Here is a 22,711-nt window from a genome sequence, read left to right on the forward strand (position 1 = left end):
GGTTGAATCTGTTCCGTGCTGGAGCCCTAAAGATCGCTATTTGCGCTAGCCATAAAGGTGGAAGAATTGTTTCGCGTGTCAATGCAGTAAATCATACCCGCGATCATACCCTACGTCTTGCAGTGGGACGCTCAGGAGAAGTCCAGACTTCACAGGAGCTTCTGGGAACCTGCAAGGGGACCCGGGCCCGAGCAAAGGGAGGCGTGGCCTTGCGTGGATGGGCAGGGCAGCGGGGCTAGGGGGGCGTGGCTAGGCCTGCGGACTGACGGGACTGAAGGGGATGGGGCGGGACTTGCAATTGAAGGCGGGCGATCCGAAGCCAAAGGGCTTTCCAAGCAGGGAGGGGGCTGAGCCCGCCGGGCTGTACCCTGGAGCTCACTCCCTGCAGCCGCCATCCTCCGCAGCGGCGCGCGGAGGCGAAAGTACTGTCAGGGCGGGGGGCGGAGTCGGGGAGCGGCAGGCGGGGCGGGCCCCGTCGAGGAGGCGGGGCGGAGCGGGGAGGGGGCGGTGTTTGTGTTGGAAAATCCAACTGCGCCACTGGGCGGAGCGGCCCCCCCAGCCCCGGCCAGGGAGGGGGGGCCGCTCGACCCCCTGGAGACCCTGGGGAGCCTGAACACCTGGGACACCCCAGAATCAGGTAACGGGGGGCCGCGAAGGATCCGGGATGAGGAAAAGTGTTTCGGTGCAAGGGGGCGGGACGCCCGAGTGGAAGGAGGAGCAGGTCTGGGGATGAACGTTTGCTTCGGGTCTCGGCGAAGGGGACACGGAGACGGCTGCAGCGCAGGGAATCAGAGCCCTCGAGAGGGCAGGGCGGGAATGGCACCGTTGCGGAGGCTTAGGTCTTGAGTTAAGGATGTTTCTTGGGTTACGAAGTGAGTTCTAGGCCCCGGAGCGTTGCGCTTCCCCTTCCTGGCACTAAGGCGAGGCGGACTGGAGGGACGTTGACCGAAGGTCAGAATTCGCTGATCAGCGCGGTGGCCCTGGAGGTCGCTCACAGTCCGACGGAGGTATCACTGGTTTGGGGGCCAAGTCTCCAGCTATTTCCGTGGAGAAAGTATAGCTTCAGACCTGACCTGCAAACCCGGAGCCCGGACGGTGTCCAGGAGCGGCTTTCGCCCATCCCTTCAGTTTGCTTCGCCCTCAGCCCCGCACTGCTGTCCACTGCCCCCATCCCTCTCCCGGTCCGAGCGCTTCTCGGTGCTGAATACCCCACGTGGCCACGAGATGGCGAGGGTGAGACGCACAGCTGACACCGGGAGGGGGCTGTGGCAGGGGCCGGGGGAAAGGCTGCAGCCCTGGCCGGGTCCTGAGGAATAGGTGGGAGAAAACGCTGCCTTGATTTGTCCTCTCGGCAACTTTCACTAGAAACTGTAGGCGCAAGGCTAAAGGCATAATAGGAGGCTGGGGACACGGTCTCCGCCCCCCCCCCCCCCCGCCTCACTCCCCAGCAGAGGAAAGTCGTGGGGAGAGGGGCACGCCAGCTAGTTTCTAAGCAACGCGGATTCGCTCGGTCGGCTGTAATTTGGGGTGGGAGTTGGCGAGAGCGGGGAGCTGGAGCACCGGGGAAGATCGGGAGCAGGACGCCTGGCTCCCGCGCCAGGAAGAAGGGAGGGAGGCAGAGGGGACCGCGGCCGCGGAAGTGCGTCTGGCGCCGTCGGGAGGGAGGCCGGCTCCCAGTCCGCCGCGAACTCCTCGCTACCTACCCTCCCGGGGTTGCTTACCCTGTTGCCAGAGTAACTGAGCTCGACGTCCACCCCGGATTCTTGAACTCCCGCGCCCGCCCAATCCGCTCCCGCGAACGACCCTGACATCAGAGCCCCGGCAGCCAATGCCGAGGAAGCGTTAGAGACAGGAAGAGAATGAGGGGCGGGAAAGGGGAGGGGAAAGGAGAGGGCAGCTGCCTGGGACCCGCACGTGCACTCCCACACGCTGGCCCACCCCACTCCCTCCGCAGCACGCGCCCGAGGAGCCTTCGTGCGCCTGCGCAGCGAGTCGGCACTCGTTGCCTGCCCCCCCCAGCCTCTCGATCGAGTCTGTGTTTGCAGAGTCGTCCCGGGCAGCGCTCCTAAGCTGCCCCCGGGGACCCAGACGTCTGGGGCCGCCGGCGCTCGTTCGCTGGGTGTCGAACCGTTAAAGCCTAGCCTTGCGCGGGGGGGCCAGGCTACCTGTTCTGCACTATCCCCCCGCCCCCCAGCTGACGCCCCGCTTTCCCAGGTGGGCTGGGCGGAGCTGCGGTTTCCGGGCCCCTCACGCCCCGGTGCTGCCTGCACCGACTCTGACTTAGGTCGCCTCCCCAGAGGGACCGGAACGGGTCCAGCGCCCCTTTCCGAGGCCTCGCTCACCCGGGCACTGTCGGTGGCAAGGCAGAGGGCTCCGGGGAAGCCCCGGCCAGGTGACTCTTCGCCGGCCACCATAACCCTCCCTCGCAGGACTCCCTCCTCTTTGTTGTGCACCCAACTCATTTCCGCCCCTGACAGTTCTCTCCCACTCGTCTGATGCTCTTTGCACCCCTTTTGACTCATTTCGAGTAGCCTGTGCTGGTCTCCACTCGTCCTTCTCGACATCTCCCGGTTATATAACGCTTCTCGCCGTGTCCTGGTTTCAACTCCGCAGACTCCGCCCTGGAATAGCGCGGGGAGGGGCAGGAGAGTTAGGGACCCAGACACATTCCGGCTGGCGGCTGGCTGGGCCAAGGGGGAATCCCATATGTGGGGAGACGGTGCCCCCTCCTCACCTCCTGAACACCACCAGAAATCTCTTCCAGGCGGAACAAGGCACTTTCTCTGGAAGGCTTGTCGGGACTCCGTCTGAAACGTGGGTTGGGAGGTCAGAATTGGAAATGGAGAGCCGAAGGCGAGAAGCTGGCTCTTAGGGTCGGAGCAAGAAGAGGGCACTAAGAGAGAGAAAGGCAGGACGCTTGGGTCCCCATCCCTCCTCTCTTCTTTGGGTTCCCAGAATTCCTAAGGCTAATTTCCCAGGAAGCTTAGCCTGCAGCCCCTCTCCGCCCATAGGGGTCAAAGGTCTGTGTTAGAGGTGGCCTAGGATGATGTCACCAATGCACGTGCCCCGGGATAGTTGCCAGGCAATGTAGCCTCCTCCCCCTTTCAGTCTGGCCCCTCCACCTCTGCCCCTGAGTCCAGTTCCAGACCCGTGCCGCCTTTTCCCCCTCTCCTTTCCCTTGGCCTAAGCTTCCTGCAGGTGGGAAACCCTGGCCTGGAGTTTTTGAGGGGGGAGGGGCACGGGTGTGGTGTGGCCCAAAGACTTTGCCCTTTGCTGGGCCGAGAGAATACAAGGGTCACTTTTCTTTGGATGGACACAGAAGAGTTTTCCTTCCGAAGTCTCTTCCCCACTCGCAAGGGCCTCCCAACAATTGCTTTACTTCCCACCTGCTGCACTGCCCCATCCCATTTGGGAATGGTAGCAAGAGAGTCACCCTCGGAAAAGAGCTGCATGTGGTACAAGGGATTTCTTGGTCACCTTCTTACCTCCAACCTTATCAGAGGCATTCAGGGTCCCCATCCTTATTCCTCAGGATAAGGAGGGAAAAAAAAGGCCGATAAACAGTATTAGATTAAAAAAAAAATCCCAGTCCTTATTCTTGTAGGTGGGTGAGTCCGTTTGTGCCTCATTCTAGAGAGGCAGAAAACTCAGTGGATAGCTTTGACTGCCCTTCTCTATTGAGTTAAATCCCGCGATTGATTGTGGTGTTGGGGAGAAATCTGTTTTTATGTACCTTAAAACTTGGGCATTCAGCTCAGACTTGATTCTATTTCCAATTCTGCCACTTAGTGGCTATAGGGAATTGAAAAGATCACAACCTCTGTGAACCTCGTATTCTTAATCTAAAAAATAAAAATATCAATACCTACCTTCCAGGCAGTCAGAAGGGAAAATGAGATGATTTATGCAAAGCACTTAGCACAGTACCTGGCATAGAATGAGCACTGAATAAATGCTTGTTATGAAATACTTGTAGCTAAATGGCATTGGTTGTTATTATTATTATTATAGTTGAAGGGCCTGCTTCCAATTGGCCAGGGTCTCTGGAGTTTATTAGTGAGGAGTGGAGAGTCTCTGTTAATTTGGTGAGTGGGAAGGGGGCTGTAGGGATTAGCTTCCCCTCCTTTGTGCACTTTATTTGATGAGCGCTTTAGTCAGATTTGTATTGCTTTCTTTAGGATTAATTTTTTCCCCCTCTTGGAGAAGAAACAGCTAAGACTATTCCTCTGGCTGTGAAAATAAAATAATGGTATTGTGGTTCTTAATTTTCAAGCAAGACCCCAGTCTGCTCCCATGTTCTTTGGAACCTTTCAATTTTGCTAAGGGACTCCACAGTTTCCTTTGCTCACAGACTGGGGCTAGGCTAAGGGGTGTGTAAAAGGTTGGGGTGGGTGGGTGGAGGGAGACTACTGCTGGGGGTTGGGGGGGCATGAGGGGGGGCGGAGGGATGGTAGTTAAAGGAAGAGACCGGAAGGGAGGAGGAGGGAGCCTGCTGGTGGGGAGGGAGGGGAGGAGGAGGAGGAGGAGGAGGAGGAGGAGGAGGGAGGAGGAGGAGGAGGAGGAGGAGGAGGAGGAGGAGGAGGAGGGAGGGAGGGAGGGAGGGAGGGAGGGGGTTGGGGAGAGCCTGCTACAGTTCTTTGTTTGACTCCGGGACTCAGGGACGGGGAGGAGGAGGGAGGGAGGCAGAGACTGCAAGCGCCGGGGCAGGCCCAGGAGGCAGAGGAGGGACCATCTCCCCCGCCCCCCCAGCCCCCACTCCTCCCCCTGCTGCTCCCCCCTCCCTACCCGGACTCCGGGGGCACCGCCGGGGGACAGACACCCAGCAGGTAACCCCGGCCTGGCTCAACCCTCCCCTCTTGGATTTTCCCCGACACCCTGCGAGATGACTCCTTTCCTGGTTCCGTCTCCCCGTTTCCCCGTCTTTGCTGCTTTTCCCTAGCCCTCCTCGTTCCATCTCCCCAACTTGGCTGGTCGCCCCTGGGTGCACGGCGGTCTCTCGGAGCCAGACTCCTTCCCCTCCTCCCCCGACAGCCCGGCCGCCCGGTCTGCTGGCTGCATCTTCCCGGGCTCCGGCTCCGGCTCTGGGCTCTGCTTTCCTTCTGACTTGTCTCCTGAGGCTCTGAGGAACGAGGGAGTCCCAGTCCTTTTCTTGCTCCCCTAGTTCCCCGCCCCCCAACTCTGGCCCCTTTCTCCTTCTAGCCGTCTCTAGGGGTGGGGAGGGAACCGGAATTTGGGGGGCCCTCAGGAGGGGTAGGGAGCTGTGTGTCGCTGGGGAAAGGGGGTTGTGTGTGCGCTGAGTGTATGCGGGGTGGGGGTGGGATGGCTAGCGATCGGCTGCTTCTCCGTTGTCCCTTTAAATGGCCCTCACATTTCTGGGGACTCTGGGGGGTTGGGGGGGAGAGGTGGCAAGCCGCCTGCCTAGGGGGCAGGGCCCTTGGTTGGTCCACACAATCAGGGGTGGTAATGATTTAAAGGGACAGCCACGGTGTGGCCGCTGCCACCCCGCACTGGCGGGAGGGGGAGCTGGCAGGCTGTGTCTGTGGAGACTTGACTTTCGAGCAGGGCATTTAAGGCTGAGTCTGATGCGGGGCCTACTGGGTCTGGAATGGTGCTGCGACTGGGATTCGCGAGGAGGGCTGACAGCTTCTCTGAACTCCGCCCGGGAGCTCTCGCTAGTTCATGGACTGCCAGGCCAGGAATCCCAGGTCTGAGGAGCCTTCCACCCTCAGGTGGGGGCCGCCCACAGGTCTGCAGCAACCTGCCCCAGCACCTGGGCTCCAGCCCTTGGGCTTTCCCTTTTGTTGTTTGACTCTGTGTACTAGAAGGCCCCAGTCCCTCCCCCAGCCCTCCCTTCCCAACCACATGCCCCCCCTCCAACCCCCACCCCAGCTGTTGGACAGATGAATTACAACCTCCGGTTTAGGGCCAGGGCTGGTGAGGGATTAAAGCTCTGGGGCTGTCTCTTTAAAGGGTCGCCTGCCCTTCCCCCACTCTGTGTCCAGACACCCCTTACACACCCCACTCACCCCCTTGTCTGCCCCCACTCTTGTTGGTCTGTCTTAAGCCCTGCTACTCCCCACTCTCTAGGCTAGGCCTTCCCCAGTATCCCCTCTTACACAAATGCTGCACACACGTGCACTTGTCCGTGTACACACACACACACACACACACACACACACACTCACACACACACTCACTCACTCACTCACATGCACGCACACCCACCACTCCCCAGACCCACATTATGAGTATTTCTGTCCTGGAGGGCTCTTGCTTCATGCTCCCTTCTCCAACAGAAGGACCTTGTCTGCTAAGCCTGCAGCTGACCACTGCCCGGGCTCAGTGAGGGGCCTTGATATGGGTCAGAAATAGCACCTCCCTGGGGGCAGTGTCATCAGCAGCCATGGCAGCTTGCAGTACATTGCATCATGGAGGCTGGGGGCCAGAGGCCTGAGTCTCTGGGGCAGGGGGAAAGCGAAGGGCTGGGAGTCCAGAGAATGTAGAAACTAGACTCAGAGCCCAAGTGCCCAGGTCCTGAAGGACAAACAGTTGGTAAGGAAGCAGAGAACATGGGTCCTTTGGAGTGAATTTGAATTGAGGGCAGACTTGGGCCTGACCTCTGAATGGACACTTGACTCTTGGCCCTGGATTCCTGTTAAAAGACCTTTTTGTCTCTGGAGAACTAGAGGGGGAGGACATGGGTCTCTATCTACTTTCTTAGGTCACACAGAGGAAGGAGGTGATGGGGAAATCGGATATGGCCTTGAGGGGTGGGATAGAAGGCAGGCTTGCAGCAGAGGCCACTTCCAGACCCTGACCCAGCTTCTCAGTCGCGGCTGTGGAGGAAGGTTCCTCCCTGCTGGGCCCGTTCATCTAGTCTGGCTACCTGTGCAGCTCGCCAAGACCTGCCTGCACCTGCCTGGGGGAAGTGGAGGGGGCAGAGTCCAGAGGGTGGGGTTGGCTGGTGTCTTGATAAGGTTAAGGAGGGGCAGAGCTAAAGGAAGAGAAGCTGCACGCCTAGTGTCCGACTGAGGCTGCTTTGGGCGCAGGTAATAGGAGTAGTTGGGGCTACTCTGAGCCCTGGGACTCTGAGCAAGGGCGTCTAATCAGAAGGATCCCAGACCTGGTTTCCACTGTGAGCTTATGTAGATGCTGTAACACGCTCCCTGGACCCCCTAGTCTAGGCTACTTCCTAAAGGATAAAGCTGGAGGACTAGTTTGAGGATGACTTTTACTGGTTGCCATAGCAACAGTTTCTTCCATCCCATCTGACCATCAGAGCCAGATTTCTCCTCAGAAAGGGGACAGGGAGCACAAGAAAAAATTCTCTAGTCTGGAGACCCCCCCATTTCTAACTGGCTTTTCTTTCTTTCTTTCTTTCAGGTTTCCCCAGGCATCATGTCAACCCCATAGTAACACCCACCCCACTGTTTGTGGTTTGCTGCACCCCACTGCTGGGGCACTGGTTCCAATGAGACAGGCACACCAGACTCCATCTGGTAAGTCCTATCTCTTAACCTATATCCCTTCCCCCACAGTTCAACTCTGATTAAATGCTTGAGGAAGATTGATATGATCTGGATCATGCCCACTCTGGAATGGTCCAATCCAACCCCACATTCCCCCACACTGTAGTGTCTGAGTGGTTCAGCCTTTCTGGTTTATGGAGCTCCCTTCTGTCACCTACGAATGGTTCAGTCCTTTACTTCACCAGCCTCTCTACTATCACTGGAAAAAATATCGCCCAGTGTTACAACTCAGTTGCTTATTGAATTCAATAAAGCCAGGGTTTGCATGCTGGGAAGCAGAGGTGAGATACCTTGAAAGGATTTTTCTGGGATGGGGAAAACTTTGTGCTCTACAAGTTGAACAACCTGGGTTATGAAGGGTGATTAGAAACTGACTTGAAGAGATAACCAGAGACCATTGCCACCACCATCTGATTTTGCTGTGGCATCTCACCTTTCCTTCCAGATCTTTGTCCCTTTCTCCAGTGTACTTTTGTACTCTTCTCTCTCTTTCTCTGTCCCTCTTATTCCTCTTCTACTTTCCTCTCTCCTGCCATTTCTTTAGTCCTCTGCTTTAAGGCCCAGCTAAATTCTCCATTTCTGCAGAGGAAAAGAAGTTCTCTAAGCCAGAGTCTTTAAGTTTGGTTTGGCGTGGAGGGGGCATATGGGTCTGTGTTGCTCAGGGCTTAGTCCTAGCTCTGAGCTTAGGATCTCTTCTGGCAGGGCTCTGGGGACCAGGGGTTGAACCTGGGTCAGCCATATGCAAGGCAGCAAGGCAAGCGCCTTCCCCCGCTGTACTGTCTTCCCAGGCCTCAGGGCTTAAGTTTTAAGTAGGTGCTGCTGCTTTTCTCTACTAGTCACTGAGTTTCTTGAGTGGGATTGTTTCCTCCTGTGTGTCTGTCATGGTTTGGCAAGATGGTTTTGCATATTGGGGTGCCTCAGTGGAATTGCATTGAATGAATGTACTAACTGAATGAGCTTCATTGCCAAGAATGAATGCCTTCTGAGATCTGCTGCCCAGCCTCCTTCCCACACCTTCTCTAGAGGATATGAGACATTTGGGATGGTAATCTGGGGGCAGTCCTAGGGGCAGGCTGACTCAGGAAATGATCTGTGAGGTTAAAACCCAACTGGGAGGGAACAGGGCAAAGGCACTGCAGAAGTGTTGTAAGGATGTGACTCTGGAAAGAAAATGTATACTCTTGTAGAATGACCTTGCCCAAGGAGCCAAGCCTCCCTGAGCCTCAATTTCCTCATCTGTAAAGTGGATTTAATAAAAATCTTTTCTACATCAGATTGGGGGGGAGGGTTAAAAATGTATAGAGAGTGCTTAACAGTGCCGGGCATGAAATAAATTCAGTAAATGCTAACAATTACCATCATAATGGTAGCCTCTGGGATTAAGAAGCTGTGAAAATGAGCAAGGCTTTTGAGGAATAGGGGAAGAACTTGATGGAAGGCAGACAGACCCCCAAATACTTGACTCAATCAGAAGATCACTGATCCAGCAAGGCTTCAGAATTCAGGGCAGAGCGGCGACCAGCCAGTAGGGCAGGGTCAGCCTGCTCCAGTGTTCCCATGACTTTGTTCAGGAACATGATGGCAAACACAGAAGGGCATGTGCAGAGACACACGTGATCACACAAGTGATGCAGAGGCAGACCCAGACAAAAGACAGAGACAGGAGCTAGGCAGACGTGCAGACAGAGACAGCTCCATGGAGTCGTGTAGACAGAGGTAATGACAGGAACACGTCAGGCACTGGAGGAGACAAGATGAGCAGAAATGCAGGTGCACACGGAGGACAGACTCTGGGGCCCACACACAGTCGACCTTGTCAGGCAGACTGGGGAACACAGCGGTCCAGTCAGAGTCAGACACAAGGCTCACAGTGACACATAGCGGGCCGGGCCAGCACTGTCGCTCCTCGGTGGGGGCTGGGAGGGGCCCCCTCTTTGGCGGGGGGTGGCTGGGGAAGGGAATCCCGAGCGGGCGGCTTGCCCGCGCGGCTGAGTCACAGCAGAGCCTCGGCGGCGGCCCTCCCCTCCGACTCCCTCTCCCCCAGGTAAGACGGGAGTCAGTAACCCCTCGTTTCCGCCAGGCGGGGAGTGGGATGCGGCGGGTGCCGAGTCCCGACCCACCTCCGGGTGCTTGCGGCGTGCCTGCCGACCGCCGCTTCTGTAAAGCCCCGTCTACCGGGCCTTGTCTTTGGCCGTCGTGTGAGTCTGTGTGCGCACGCCCAGCCCCTCTCTCCGAGTCCCACGAGGGGCTGCTTCCGTCCTCGAGTCGCGAGAGAGTTAAGTGGGTGTGATTGATGGAGAGGATCCCTCGGGGGGCTCTAGGGGAGGGGGCTGGTTAAAGTCCCGGCGTCCAGACCCCGGATGGAAAGGGCGGAGCTGGTCGGAGCCGGGAGTGCCCGGATGGCGAGGGCGTGGCCTGGGCGGGAGAAGAATTAACCCTGTGCGAGCCGAGAACTCCCAGGACCGTGGGGCGGGTGGGAGAAGCTGGAATGTCGGCCTTTGAAGTCCACGGTCCTCCCGGCCAGGCTCGGGCCGCCTCCGTGTGCCTCTCATCTGCCTCCGAGGAGTCTGTGGATGTCTGTCTTTGTGCCTGCTCGTGGTCTTCTCCTCCCCTTGGTTAGTATGGACCGCGGGAGTCGGGGAGGACGGCTCCTGTCCCAAAGCGAGAGTGGAGGTGAGAGTGGACCGCAAGCCGCTGCTGGCGCCTGGGGGAACAGGTGTGAGCCCGGCGACGGGCTCGGGGAGGGGCCGCAGTGGGGGGAAACGAGAGGGGGAAATTCCGGGGGACCGGTGGTAAGCGGCGTGTGGGCTGAGTTGTGTCTGCCTCTGACTGTGTCTGTGTGTGTTCGGGGAGGCGGGGGCTGAGTCAGTGGGAATAGGGGAAGGTTTTCTGGGTGACTCATGTTCCCCCACCCCAAGCCTGAATCAGACCCCGAGGGAGGGCTTTGTCCGCCGACACCAGACCAGACGGATGGCGAGTCAGGCATCCGGGTCCCGGCGGGGCGAGGATCCCCGGTGGTTGGCTAGTGTGTGTTTAGTGCACAGGAAGTTTTGGCCCTCGAGTGAGCGTTACTATACTCCGAGTGCCGCCGGGGGAGGAGAAGGGTGAATCAAGGTGGAAGGGGGCTGGAGGGACGGGGCTCCGCGGTTTGGGGAGAGCTGAGTCAGTTCCCCGTGGGAAAGGGGAAGTGGCAGAGGGGAAGTGTCATCATCGCTGAAGGGGGGGCTGCATTTCCTGGTAACGGGCAGCACCCTTGGCAGCACTTTCCAGAAGAGGCTGTGCTCCTCTGTTGGACTGAACCCCTCGCCCCCACCCCACTGCCCATTTACCCGGGTCTGGCTTGTGGGTCCCAGGACTTGAGTGAGGGCCGCCCTCCTAACCGCAGCTAGGCGAAGTACTTGTCCCGGGGCGTAGTTACTGAGAGGCTGCATGAAGGAGAGCGAGTGCTGCCCGAAATTCCTTGTGGACTGTGCTGAGGGTTCCCAGCGCCCTCGCATCCTTCAGGGCCCCGCGCCCGGTGCCTGGACGGGAACTGTAGGGTTCGAGCACCGCCAGGCAGACGGACGACGCTGCCCCGCGGAAGGAGGTCCCTTCACCAGAAATCCTCCTGCCGTTGTGGGCTGGGTGGAAATTTCCCCACGGCGCGGAGTGCTCCTAGAGCCGGCGAACTTTCCAGCCGCCCCCAGCCCCCGTGGCGCGCGCTCCCCCGGCTTCCTGCCCGGCGTTCGCTCCAGCTGGAGCGCTGGCCCCGCCCCCGCCGCTTTGTACTCGACACTCGCCTCTGGGCTCTTTGTACTCTAGTCTAGACTCTCAATGGACCGACCCGGAGAGCGGAGCCGGCTCCCTACCTGCGGGGACTGCGGGTAGGCTAGACGGAGGCGCGGGGGACGCTCCTCTTGGGCTCAGAGACCGAGAAGCAAGAACCAGGGCTAAAGAAAAGGCACCCCGGAGAGGAGCTCTAAGCTCGCTCTGTGCTGAATTAGCACCGACGGGGGAAGGGGGGGCGTGAAGGAGGAAGTGAAACGGGTTCTGGGTTCTTTAAGGGAGTGGGCGGTGAGAGTGGGGCAAGGGTGATGTCACCGCCGGCAGGGCCCCGCCCTCCTCCCTCCCGACGGACACCCCCTACACACACACACACACACGCACACACACACACACACATACACACGCGCGCGCACACACACACACGCGCGCGCGCGCTTCCGCTGCGCAAGTAGCCACGTCACGGGCAACCCCCGAAATCCCCCTCCCTGGGGGGGCGGGGGCCACGTGGGCCGTGGGGAACCGCGTGGCCCCGGCGGGGAAGGACAGATAGGATACGGGAGCCAGAGAGAGGGGCCACTGGGGACCGCGTTGTGCGACTTCTCAAAAGTTGGGACTAAAGCGAGCGAGGGTGGCTTTGGGTGATCGGTTGGTACCGAAGACGTAGAGTCTGGTCAACTGGAGAGCTGAAGGAATTAGGTATGAGGCTTGACTGCTGTGGGATGGGGTCAGGCTCGGGGTGCCAAACGCTTTCTCTCGCGGCCGGGCTGTGGCGGCACACAGCTAGCCTCGAGCTGTTCCGGGGGCGCTCGGGGTGGGGGGGTCAAGCACCCGGCGCGGGGGAGGGACGGAACTGTGGGCTTTGTTTTGAGTGGTCCGCCGGTCCATTGGTTTGGGATGGGGCGCTCTGGCAGACCAGCGGGGCCAGGGGCGGTTCCCGGGTTCGCGGGGCTTCAGGGAAGTGCCATCCCCATCCCTCGGGTGAGAGTGCGACTCACCGCGTTCACCCTGACAGGACCCCGGCCCGAGTGTCAGTTTCGCGGTGGAGACCCCAGGTGGGAGCCGTAGGGTCACCTCGGGGTCACCCGGGGCCGAGCCCGTCTGACCGGCTCCGGCGCCCCTCCTTCCGCGGCCCGCTGCGGCGGGCTGAGCGCGCTCCTATTGGCCCCCTCTAGGCTGTTACTGAGGCGGAGACAGGGGTGATGATTGGCTGTGCGGGCAGAGAGGGACTCCTGTGATTGGCCAGGCCGCTGGAGCTCGCCGCCGCTGCGAGGACTCTCCCACGGAGGCCGGGTAAGCGGCCGCGGTTGCCGGTGGGGGTGGGGTGGGCAGACTCGCTGCTTGGAAGCTTGGCAGCGGCTGCCCGAGCACGCACTAGCCACCGCGCTCCCCGCCACTCATCCGGCCTCTCGCCACGCACGTGGAGCTCTAGGACTCCTCGGGCTGGGTGGGCCTTCCCCTCACGGCAAGCTCACGCTGGCCTCCCGTGGCAGCCGCAGCCCGCCCATCCCACCCCGAAAAGCCCTGACCATGTGCCGGCCAGCTCACCTCACTCGTTTCCTCCTCCTCTTTGTAGAACGGTCTGGGAAAGGCCCTGCGCAGCCATCTGGGGGGCAGTGGGCATTCTTTCAGCAGTTGGAGCAGGACCATCGCCCCAGAGAACTGGGGCAGGGGGCCTTGCCCGATCTCCAGGGCTCCTGGGGCCACTGCTGACCTGGTAAGGGATGGGCTAGATTGTACTGTGTGTGTGGCACGGGCAGTTTGTACCACAAGAGCCCAAGCTGTTCCCTCCGTAAGATCGTAATCTGTTTTCCCTGATTCAGGCTGGATGCATCGGGCAGTGGACCCTCCAGGGGCCCGCACTGCACGGGAAGCCTTTGCCCTTGGGGGCTTGAGCTGTGCTGGGGCCTGGAGCTCCTGCCCGCCCCATCCTCCTCCTCCTCGAAGTGCATGGCTGCCCTCAGGCAGGTAAGAACTTGAACCATCTCTTCTTGGCTATAGGCACTCCTCTCCCTTCTGTGTGTACACCTCAGTTCTGTGTCATTTTTTATGCTTTTTTTGTTTTTTATTTTGTGGGCCTCCTTTGATGCAGTTCTCACCTAATTTCTTTTATGTCTGAAATATTCTTAGGTAGCGACAAATCAGCTTCACTTTGTTGCACATTAACAGACCTTCTCTCTCTAGGTGCTCTGCCAGCATTGGGCAGCCCCCACTCCCTGCTCCCCTGCCCCCTTCACATGGCAGTAGCTCTGGGCACCCCAACAAACCATATTATGCTCCAGGGTAAGTGAGGATTCAAAGGTGCTGGGATGGAAGGTGCTGGCTCTGGTCTTGAAGGCATTTTCCCATGCCTGACCACTCGGCTCCAAACCTTTCTTCTCTGTAGGACACCCACCCCAAGACCCCTCCATGGGAAGCTGGAATCACTGCATGGCTGTGTGCAGGCGTTGCTCCGGGAGCCGGCCCAGCCAGGACTGTGGGAGCAGCTTGGGCAGCTGTACGAGTCAGAGCATGACAATGAAGAGGCCATCCGCTGCTACCACAGTTCCCTTCGTTATGGGGGAAGCTTGCCTGAACTGGGGCCCCGCCTCAGCCGACTACAGCAGGTTAGATAAGGCAGAAAGACATCAGCGGGGGCTAAGGACTGCCTCCTGGTTCAGCGCCTCTCTCTCCTGTTTGCTTCTGCCCTGTTCTCTGCATCTGCCCTTATTTCCCCAGGCCCAGCTCTGGAATTTTCATGCTGGCTCCTGCCAGCACCGAGCCAAGGTCCTGCCCCCACTGGAGCAAGTGTGGAACTTGCTGCACCTTGAGGTGAGGCTGGAGCAGGGTCGGCAAGGGAAGAGCGGCCTGGTCAGGTCAAAGCCTGGACTCTTACACTCCCCCCCCCTTTTGGCCTCAGCACAAGCGGAGTTATGGAGCCAAGCGGGGTGGTCCCCCAGTGAAGCGAGCCGCTGAACTCCCTGTGGTGCAGCCTATGCCCCCTGCAGCGCTCTCAGGCCCCTCAGGAGAGGAAGGCCTCAGCCCTGGAGGCAAGCGCAGGAGAGGCTGCAGCTCTGAGCAGGTAGGACGTCACGTGGGTGAGCGGGCAGAGAAGGGGCGGGACACGGGGCAAGAAGTGGCATTCCTTTTTGTTTCTCCTTTGGGTTTTGGGCCAGCGTGAGGCTCCTCCCAGCGCAGTGCTTGGGTTGTGCTCAGAGATAGTGCTCTAAGGGACTTGCAGCAGGGATGAAATCGAGATGTCTGCATGCAGAGCATCCTCCCCAGCCTGCAGAAGTGGGTCCTTAAGTCCACTTTTTTTTTCTAGACTGGCCTTCCCCCTGGGCTGCCGCTGCCTCCACCACCGTTGCCACCACCCCCACCGCCACCACCTCCACCCCCGCCACCACCTCCACCCCTGCCCGGCCTAGCCACCAGCCCGCCATTTCAGCTGACCAAGCCAGGGCTGTGGAGTACCTTGCATGGAGATGCCTGGGGCCCCGAGCGCAAGGGATCAGCACCCCCAGAGCGCCAGGTGAGCAGTTACATGTCGCTCCTTTGCCCTTTGCCTTGTCCCTTTGCCCGTGTCCTCTGTTCCTTACTCTGTCCTCACCTCCTCTAGGATCAACGGCACTTGCTGCCTCACCCATACACATATCCAGCTCCAGCCTACACTGCACACCCCCCTGGCCACCGGCTGGTCCCGGCTGCACCCCCAGGCCCAGGCCCCCGCCCCCCAGGAGCAGAGAGCCATGGCTGCCCGCCTGCCACCCGTCCCCCCGGAAGTGACCTTAGAGAGAGCAGAGTTCAGAGGTCGCGGATGGACTCCAGCGTTTCACCAGCAGCAACCACCGCCTGCGTGCCTTACGCCCCTTCCCGGCCCCCTGGCCTCCCTGGCACTACCACCAGCAGCAGCGGCAGCAGCGGCAGCGGCGGCAGCGGCAGCAGCAGCAGCAACACTGGTCTCCGGGGCGTGGAGCCAAGCCCAGGCATTGTGAGTTACGGTTGCGGGTGAGAGGGGTGGGGGCTGGGGACCAATGGAACCTGTCGGGTCGCTAGAGCAGCCCTCTGATTACCCCATCCTACTTGCAGACCGGCGCTGACCATTACCAAACTCCTGCGCTCGAGGTCTCCTCTCACCAAGGCCACCTGGGGCCCTCCACACACAGCGGTCGGAAACCATTCCTGGCGGCTCCCGCTACCACTCCCCACCTGCCCCTGCCACCTGGCCCCCCCTCGCCGCCACCACCCTGTCCCCGCCTCTTACGCCCTTCGCCCTCCCCTGCCTGGCTGAAGGGCCCGGCTTGCCGGGCAGCCCGAGAGGATGGAGAGATCTTAGAGGAGCTCTTCTTTGGGGCCGAGGGACGCCACCGCCCTCCTCCCCCACCCCTCCCCCAACGTGAGGGCTTCTTGGGGCCCCCGGCCCCTCGCTTTTCTGTGGGCACTCAGGATTCTCACACCCCTCCCACTCCCCCGACCACCAGCAGTAGCAGCAGCAGCAGCAACAGTGGCAACCACAATAGCAGCAGCCCAACTGGGCCTGTGCCCTTCCCCCCACCTCCCTATCTGGCCAGAAATATGGACCCCCTTCCCCGGCCCCCCAGCCCAATACTGAGTCCCCAGGACCCACCTCTTGCACCCCTGACTCTTGCCCTGCCTCCAGCCCCACCCTCCTCCTGCCACCAAAATACCTCAGGAAGCTTCAGGCGCCCGGAGAGCCCTCGGCCCAGGATCTCCTTCCCAAAGACCCCCGAGGTGGGGCCAGGGGCATCCCCAGGCCCCCTAAATAAACCCCCCCAGCCTGTGCCGCCTAGAGTTGGGGAGCTGCCTGCCCGAGGCCCACGACTCTTTGATTTCCCCCCTACCCCACTGGAGGACCAGTTTGAGGAGCCAGCTGAATTCAAGATCTTACCCGATGGTCTGGCCAACATCATGAAGATGCTGGATGAATCCATTCGGAAGGAGGAGGAGCAGCAGCAGCAGGAGGCAGGTGTGGGCCCTCCGCCCACCTTGAAGGAGCCCTTCCCACCTCTGCAGTCTGCATTCCCCGCTGACGCTTCCCCAAGCCACACTGCTGCCACCACTGCTGCGGCCGCCACCACCACCGCCACCGCCACCGCCACCACCACCACCACCGCCGCCGCCGTCACCCCAGCCACACAGGAAGAGGAGAAGAAGCCACCACCAGCCCTGCCGCCGCCACCACCTCTAGCCAAGTTTCCTCCACCCCCCCAGCCACAGCCCCCGCCACCCCCATTACCCCTACCAGCCAGCCCGGCCAATTTGCTCAAATCCTTGGCCTCCGTGCTAGAGGGACAAAAGTACTGTTACCGGGGAACTGGAGCAGCTGTTTCCACCCGGCCTGGGCCCTTGCCCACTACTCAGTATTCCCCTGGTCCCCCATCAGGTGCTACTGCCCCACCACCCACCTCAGTGGCCCCCTGTGCCCAGGGCTCCCCACAGCCCTCTGCTTCCTCTTCATCTCAGTTCTCTACCTCAGGTGGGCCCTGGGCCCGGGAGCACAGGGCGGGCGAAGAGCTAGCCCCGGGCCCCGGGCCCCCCGCCCCACCGCCCCCACCCCTCCCGATGCCCCCTACTCGCTCTGAGTCTGAGGTGCTAGAAGAGATCAGTCGGGCTTGTGAGACCCTTGTAGAGCGGGTGGGCCGGAGTGCTGCAGACTCGGCAGATCCAGTGGACACTGCAGTCCCAGTGGACAGTGTGACTGAGCGGCTGCTACAGCCCGCCCAGGCCAAGGAAGAGAGCTGTGGGGTAGCGGCAGCTGCCGGGCCAGGCAGCAGCAAGCGGCGGCAGAGGGAGCACCAGAAGGAGCATCAGAAGGAGCACCGACGGCACAGGCGGGCCTGTAAGGACAGTGCGGGTCGGCGGCCTCATGAAGGCAGGGCCAAAGCCAAGGCCAAGGCTCCCAAAGAAAAGAGCCGCAGGGTGCTGGGCAACCTGGACTTGCAGAGTGAGGAGATTCAGGGCCGGGAGAAAGCCCGGCCCGATCTTGGCGGGGCCTCCAAGGCCAAGCCACCCACAGCTACAGTGTCCCTACCAGTTCCTGTCCCCTCCGCTCAGCCCACCCCCCCAGCAGCCCCTGTCCCCGGGAAGAAGCCGCGGGAGGAAGTTCCAGGGCCACCTGGTGTCAGCCGGGCTGACATGCTGAAGCTGCGCTCACTTAGTGAAGGGCCCCCCAAGGAGCTGAAGATCCGGCTCATCAAGGTAGAGAGTGGTGACAAGGAGACCTTTATTGCCTCTGAGGTGGAAGAGCGAAGGCTTCGAATGGCTGACCTCACCATCAGCCACTGTGCTGCTGACGTTGTGCGTGCCAGCAAGTGAGTTAGGGGATGCCACCCGCAAGGCTGCAGCCTGGCTCCAGGGGAGATGCCCTTTCCCTTCACTCTAAGATTTCTATCCTCATTTCACTGTCCTCCACAGGAATGCCAAGGTGAAAGGGAAGTTTCGAGAATCCTACCTTTCCCCTACCCAGTCTGTGAAACCGAAGATCAACACTGATGAGAAGCTGCCCCGGGAAAAACTCAACCCACCCACACCCAGCATCTATGTATGTGGTCAGAACTGCCCTTGCAGAGGGTTCTAAGCCAGGGCCGTGGGGCATGCTCAGTCTGGGATAGTATTCTGAACCTGTCTTCTGGTTGGCCCTCAGCTGGAGAGCAAACGAGATGCCTTCTCACCAGTGCTGCTGCAATTCTGTACAGACCCCCGAAACCCCATCACCGTCATACGGGGCCTGGCAGGCTCCCTCCGGCTCAGTGAGTGTGGGGACCAGGAAAGTGGGAAGGTTGCAAAGACCTGGTACATTGGGGTCTGGGAAGAAGTACAGGGGTTAAGTTTCTTGCCTTACATTCAGCCGACCAGGTACCCCATTTGGTCTCCCAAGCCCAGCAGGAGTGATCCCTGAGCACAGAGCCAGGAGTAAGCCCTGAGCACTGCTGGGTGTGGTCACCCCCCCAAAAAAATTTAAAAACTAACAACAAAACCTCAGGCCAATGTCTCAAGTAAGCACTCCTCAGTTATATGTGGATAGTTTTAAGAGAGCTCTGAGTGATGGATATGCTGGGTCAGGCTTTTTAGCCCACTTTGTCCCTAGCAGGGAGCAGGTGGGAAAAGTTGTAACCCAGGGCTCAGGAGTTGCTCCGTTTGATGGTTTTGGTAGTTCAGTATAAGAAGAATATTGATTCATAAAATATTGATGTAGAATACTGATTTGTAGAATTCTAATTGTAGAAAAATTCTGGAGATGTGGTTTGGGACTTTCAGCCTTTTATTGTGCAAAATTTCAAGCACATTCTATAGTAAACCATACAGAAATATAAAAACCAACCTGTTTCTTCTACATCCTTCCCACTGACATCACTAAGGCACAATCTAGGCTCTCTAGATTTGGCTCTTTCACTGACTCCCAACAATAAGTCACCATCCATTGAGCAGCAGGGGACACTGTGACAAGTGCCTAGCACATGTGGCCTAATGCACACCCGCACACTGATGGAGGGACTAAGACTTAGAGCAGTAGTGGGAAGAGAGTTGGTGACGATACAGATATCCCCCGCCCCCGAGGTGTGACCTTGAAGCTGCCCAACTCCAGTGGGGCGAACTCTTACCAGTTCTTATCTGGCTGAGCTCTGCTAAGCTGACCGTAACCATGTCAGAAGTTTGGGAAGTAAGAAAGAATAGGGTACACTCGCCCCTCATTCCTTGACCTCGTCCTTTACTCTTGATGTCCTGTCGGCCTTCCTGTGCAGACTTGGGCCTTTTCTCCACAAAAACGCTGGTGGAGGCAAGCGGTGAGCACACCGTGGAGGTGCGCACCCAGGTGCAGCAGCCCTCAGATGAGAACTGGGATCTAACGGGCACGCGACAGATTTGGCCCTGCGAGAGTTCCCGATCCCACACCACCATTGCCAAGTATGCACAGTACCAGGCCTCATCTTTCCAGGAGTCCTTGCAGGTGAGCCGCAGGCATGGGCGGAGGCAGAGCTGCGAGGGGTGGGTCGGGAAAGGTCTCTCACCCAGGCTGGTCTACCCCTTGCCCGAGCAGGAGGAGAAGGAGAGTGAGGATGAGGAATCGGAGGAGCCGGACAGCACCACGGGAACCCCGCCTAGGTACTACTGCTGTTTTCCCCCCTTGCTTTGGGGACTCTTTTTCCCGGTGCTCCACCAACCAGTACTTTTCATCTTAGCAGCAGCACCCCAGACCCGAAGAACCATCATATTATCAAATTTGGCACGAATATCGACCTGTCTGATGCCAAGCGGTGAGTGGAGAGGAGGCCGGCAGGGCTGGAGTGGGAGCGCTGAGGGGGTCCCGAGAGGAGTGGGCAGCCTCTTACTTTCGCACTTTCACCACCGCAGGTGGAAGCCCCAGCTGCAGGAGCTGCTGAAGCTTCCCGCCTTCATGCGGGTAACATCCACAGGCAACATGCTGAGCCACGTGGGCCATACCATCCTGGGCATGAACACTGTACAGCTGTACATGAAGGTCCCCGGCAGCCGCACACCAGGTGCGCCCTGCCTGGAGGGCGGGTGCGGAAGTGCGCGAGGGGCAGGGCTGGTAGCGCGCTTCCCTGTCAACCAATGAAGGCTGGAGGGCGTGCTGGGTCCAAAGCGCAGGCTCTGCCCGTCATGCCCATTCTCTGTTGCCCCCTGCAGGCCACCAGGAGAACAATAATTTCTGCTCTGTCAATATTAACATTGGCCCTGGTGACTGCGAATGGTTCGCGGTCCACGAGCACTACTGGGAAACCATCAGCGCCTTCTGTGACCGGTGTGCCCCCTTCCTCAGCCCTCCGCCAGATCCTCCCCACATCCCGTCCCCGGGTCCTCAGGTTTCCATCTGACCCTGTGGCCACCCCACAGGCACGGCGTGGACTACCTGACGGGTTCCTGGTGGCCCATCCTGGATGACCTCTATGCTTCCAATATCCCTGTGTATCGCTTCGTGCAGCGCCCCGGAGACCTCGTGTGGATCAACGCAGGAACCGTGCACTGGGTGCAGGCCACTGGCTGGTGCAACAACATTGCCTGGAACGTGGGGCCACTCACCGGTGAGAGGGTGGGGGAGCTGACGGGCGGGCTGTCCTTAGCCTCTCAACCTAGAAGGGGTGGGCCCCTGGGGGGCCAGCCCCGAGGGGAGGTAAAGCACAGAGGGTTGCCAGTTAGGACAAGGGATTTGGGGTTCCAGGTCTGGAGCTGTTTGAGAGTCTGATGGTGACTCAACCCCTCTGGCCCACAGCCTATCAGTACCAGCTGGCCCTGGAACGATATGAGTGGAACGAGGTGAAGAACGTCAAATCCATTGTGCCCATGATTCACGTGTCCTGGAATGTGGCTCGAACGGTGAAAATCAGCGACCCCGACTTGTTCAAGATGATCAAGTGAGGGCCATCTCCAAGGAAGTTCCCCTTCACCAGTCCTGCTCCTGCTCTTCTTTGTTCTGCCCTCTGTCCCCTCTCCATCCTTCCCCAAGTGCCTGCCATGCTACTGTCGTGGGGGACACGGGGGAGCATGCCCGGCCCCTGCTCTGAGGCCGTTTATTTCCCAGAGGTCCAGATAGGAAGCACGCGAGATTTGAGTTGTGACAGGCCGTTCAGGGGCTGTGACTGGGTGTGGAGCGGGACGCTCAGGAGGGCTCCTGCCCCTCTGTGTTTTCCTCTCCACGTGCAGGTTCTGCCTCCTGCAGTCCATGAAGCACTGTCAGGTGCAACGGGAGAGTCTGGTGCGGGCTGGGAAGAAAATCGCCTACCAGGGCCGGGTGAAGGACGAGCCGGCCTACTACTGCAATGAGTGCGATGTGAGTGGGCGTGCCGTGCCCCGCCCCACCCCCTGCCGGGAAGTGACTCCCCTGCCCCTTGACTCTGCTCTCGTTTCAGGTGGAAGTGTTCAACATCCTGTTTGTGACGAGCGAGAACGGCAGCCGCAACACCTACTTGGTGCACTGCGAGGCCTGCGCCCGGCGCCGCAGCGCGGGCCTCCAGGGCGTGGTGGTGCTGGAGCAGTACCGCACCGAGGAGCTGGCACAGGCCTACGACGCCTTCACGCTGGTGAGCGGCGGGAGAGGCCGAGCGGGCAGGGGCGGGGCGGCGCCGGCCGGCCCCTGAGCGGCGCCCCCACCTCCCCCCTCCGCCTTTCTCCGCAGGCCCCGGCCAGCTCGTCGCGGTGAGGCCGGACGCCCCGCCCGCCTGCCAGCCCGCAGGGCGCCGCGGGGCCACCAGCACACGCCCGGCCGGATCCAGGTTCCGCCTCTGGCGGGGAAGGGGCACGGCCGCCTTTTCGCCCCCTTGGCAGCTCCCCACACTTAATTTATTAAGAAAGAAGTTTTTTAAAGCAAATACGAGGAAAAAAGGGAGAAGGTGGGAAGTGGGGGTGGGGGAGCGGGCAGCCCCTTGCCCACCAGCGCCTCCCTTCACCGACTTTGGCCTTCAGCGACAGACACAAGGACCAGGCTCCGGCGGCCGGCGGGGGCCGCATACGGGTTCCTCTCGCCTGCCGGCCGCCCGCCCGCCCGCTCGGCGCAGATGCACGCGGCTAGCGTTGTACATAGACTTGACGGCAGCCGAGGTGTTTAATGAGATTCTTTTATGGGCTTCTCCCCTCCCCCAGACCTCCTTTTTTACTTCCAATGCTAGCTGTGCCCCTGTACATGTCTGTTAATTCACTTGGTTATGATTTGTATTTTCTGGTTTCTTTTTTAATTTATAACAGTCCCACTCACCTCTATTTATTCATTTTTGACCTCCCGTTCCTTCCAAGCCAGCCCGCCCGCCCTTCCAGAGACCGCCCGCCACCGGGCTCTCCTAGTGCCCCAGTGTGTGTCGGCCCGGCCTGTCGGTCTCCGCCCGTGGCTCCAGCCGGGTTCTCATGGTGCTCAAACCCGCTCCCCTCCTCTACTTCCTGCACTTTCTCGGACCAGTCCCCCCACTCCCATCCCGATCCCAACCCTGCCTGAGGGTGAGCGACTCCTGTACTGTAGGGGAAGAAGTGGGAACTGAAATGGTATTTTGTAAAAAATAAATAAATAAATAAAAATTTTTTTTAAAGTTTTAAAGAAAAGAACTATGAGGAAAAGGAACCCCGTCCTTCCCCGCCCCTCCCAGCCCCGGCCAATTTCAAAACTCGGACCTTCCCTTCGGTCCTCCTTTTTACGCGTGAAACAGCCCAGGGGCAGGGACACGCAGGGATGAATTTCTCTGGGGCTTTATTTTTGATTTGTCATTTTTTTCCTCCTCCATGCTGGGGCTGCGGGAGGGATGGGGGGTGGGGGGGGTTATAGTCCCGCCCCCTCGCACTGCACTGTCTCTCTGCCCCAGGGCAGAGGGGTCTTCCCAACCCTACCCCTATTTTCGGTGATTTTTGTGTGAGAATATTATTGAAAATAAAGTCAGAAAAAAAAATCCTGTTTCCCTAACGTGCTGCTGGGAGGA

The 22,711-nt window shown here is 59.6% G+C and overlaps 1 protein-coding gene across 8 annotated transcripts; it reads left to right on the plus strand.

Annotated features, from left to right (window-relative positions):
- The first annotated feature begins 515 nt into the window (after positions 1-515).
- KDM6B (lysine demethylase 6B) lies at positions 516-21,554 on the plus strand. Of its 8 annotated transcripts, none has more exons than XM_056114856.1 (24): positions 516-637; positions 7,384-7,499; positions 12,467-12,584; positions 12,868-13,008; positions 13,115-13,259; positions 13,476-13,574; positions 13,678-13,897; positions 14,010-14,102; positions 14,191-14,352; positions 14,596-14,802; positions 14,890-15,261; positions 15,360-17,602; positions 17,706-17,832; positions 17,935-18,040; positions 19,034-19,239; positions 19,330-19,394; positions 19,472-19,546; positions 19,644-19,792; positions 19,941-20,055; positions 20,148-20,335; positions 20,524-20,665; positions 20,955-21,081; positions 21,161-21,331; positions 21,427-21,554. In XM_056114856.1, the coding sequence occupies exons 5-24, from the start codon at positions 13,120-13,122 to the stop codon at positions 21,448-21,450; spliced, it is 5,031 nt and encodes a 1,676-aa protein (XP_055970831.1). In that variant the 5' UTR covers positions 516-637; positions 7,384-7,499; positions 12,467-12,584; positions 12,868-13,008; positions 13,115-13,119; the 3' UTR covers positions 21,451-21,554. The 8 variants fall into 8 exon arrangements, with proteins under 8 accessions (XP_055970831.1, XP_055970830.1, XP_055970837.1 ...); XM_056114855.1 differs by lacking the exon at positions 516-637 and adding an exon at positions 4,696-4,826; XM_056114862.1 differs by lacking the exon at positions 516-637 and adding an exon at positions 4,696-4,826 and having other exon boundaries at positions 19,475-19,546.
- Positions 21,555-22,711: the final 1,157 nt, after the last annotated feature.

Source organism: Sorex fumeus, unplaced genomic scaffold (assembly GCF_029834395.1).
Source record: "Sorex fumeus unplaced genomic scaffold, SorFum_2.1 ptg000028l, whole genome shotgun sequence".
NCBI classification, from domain to species: Eukaryota; Metazoa; Chordata; class Mammalia; order Eulipotyphla; family Soricidae; genus Sorex; species Sorex fumeus.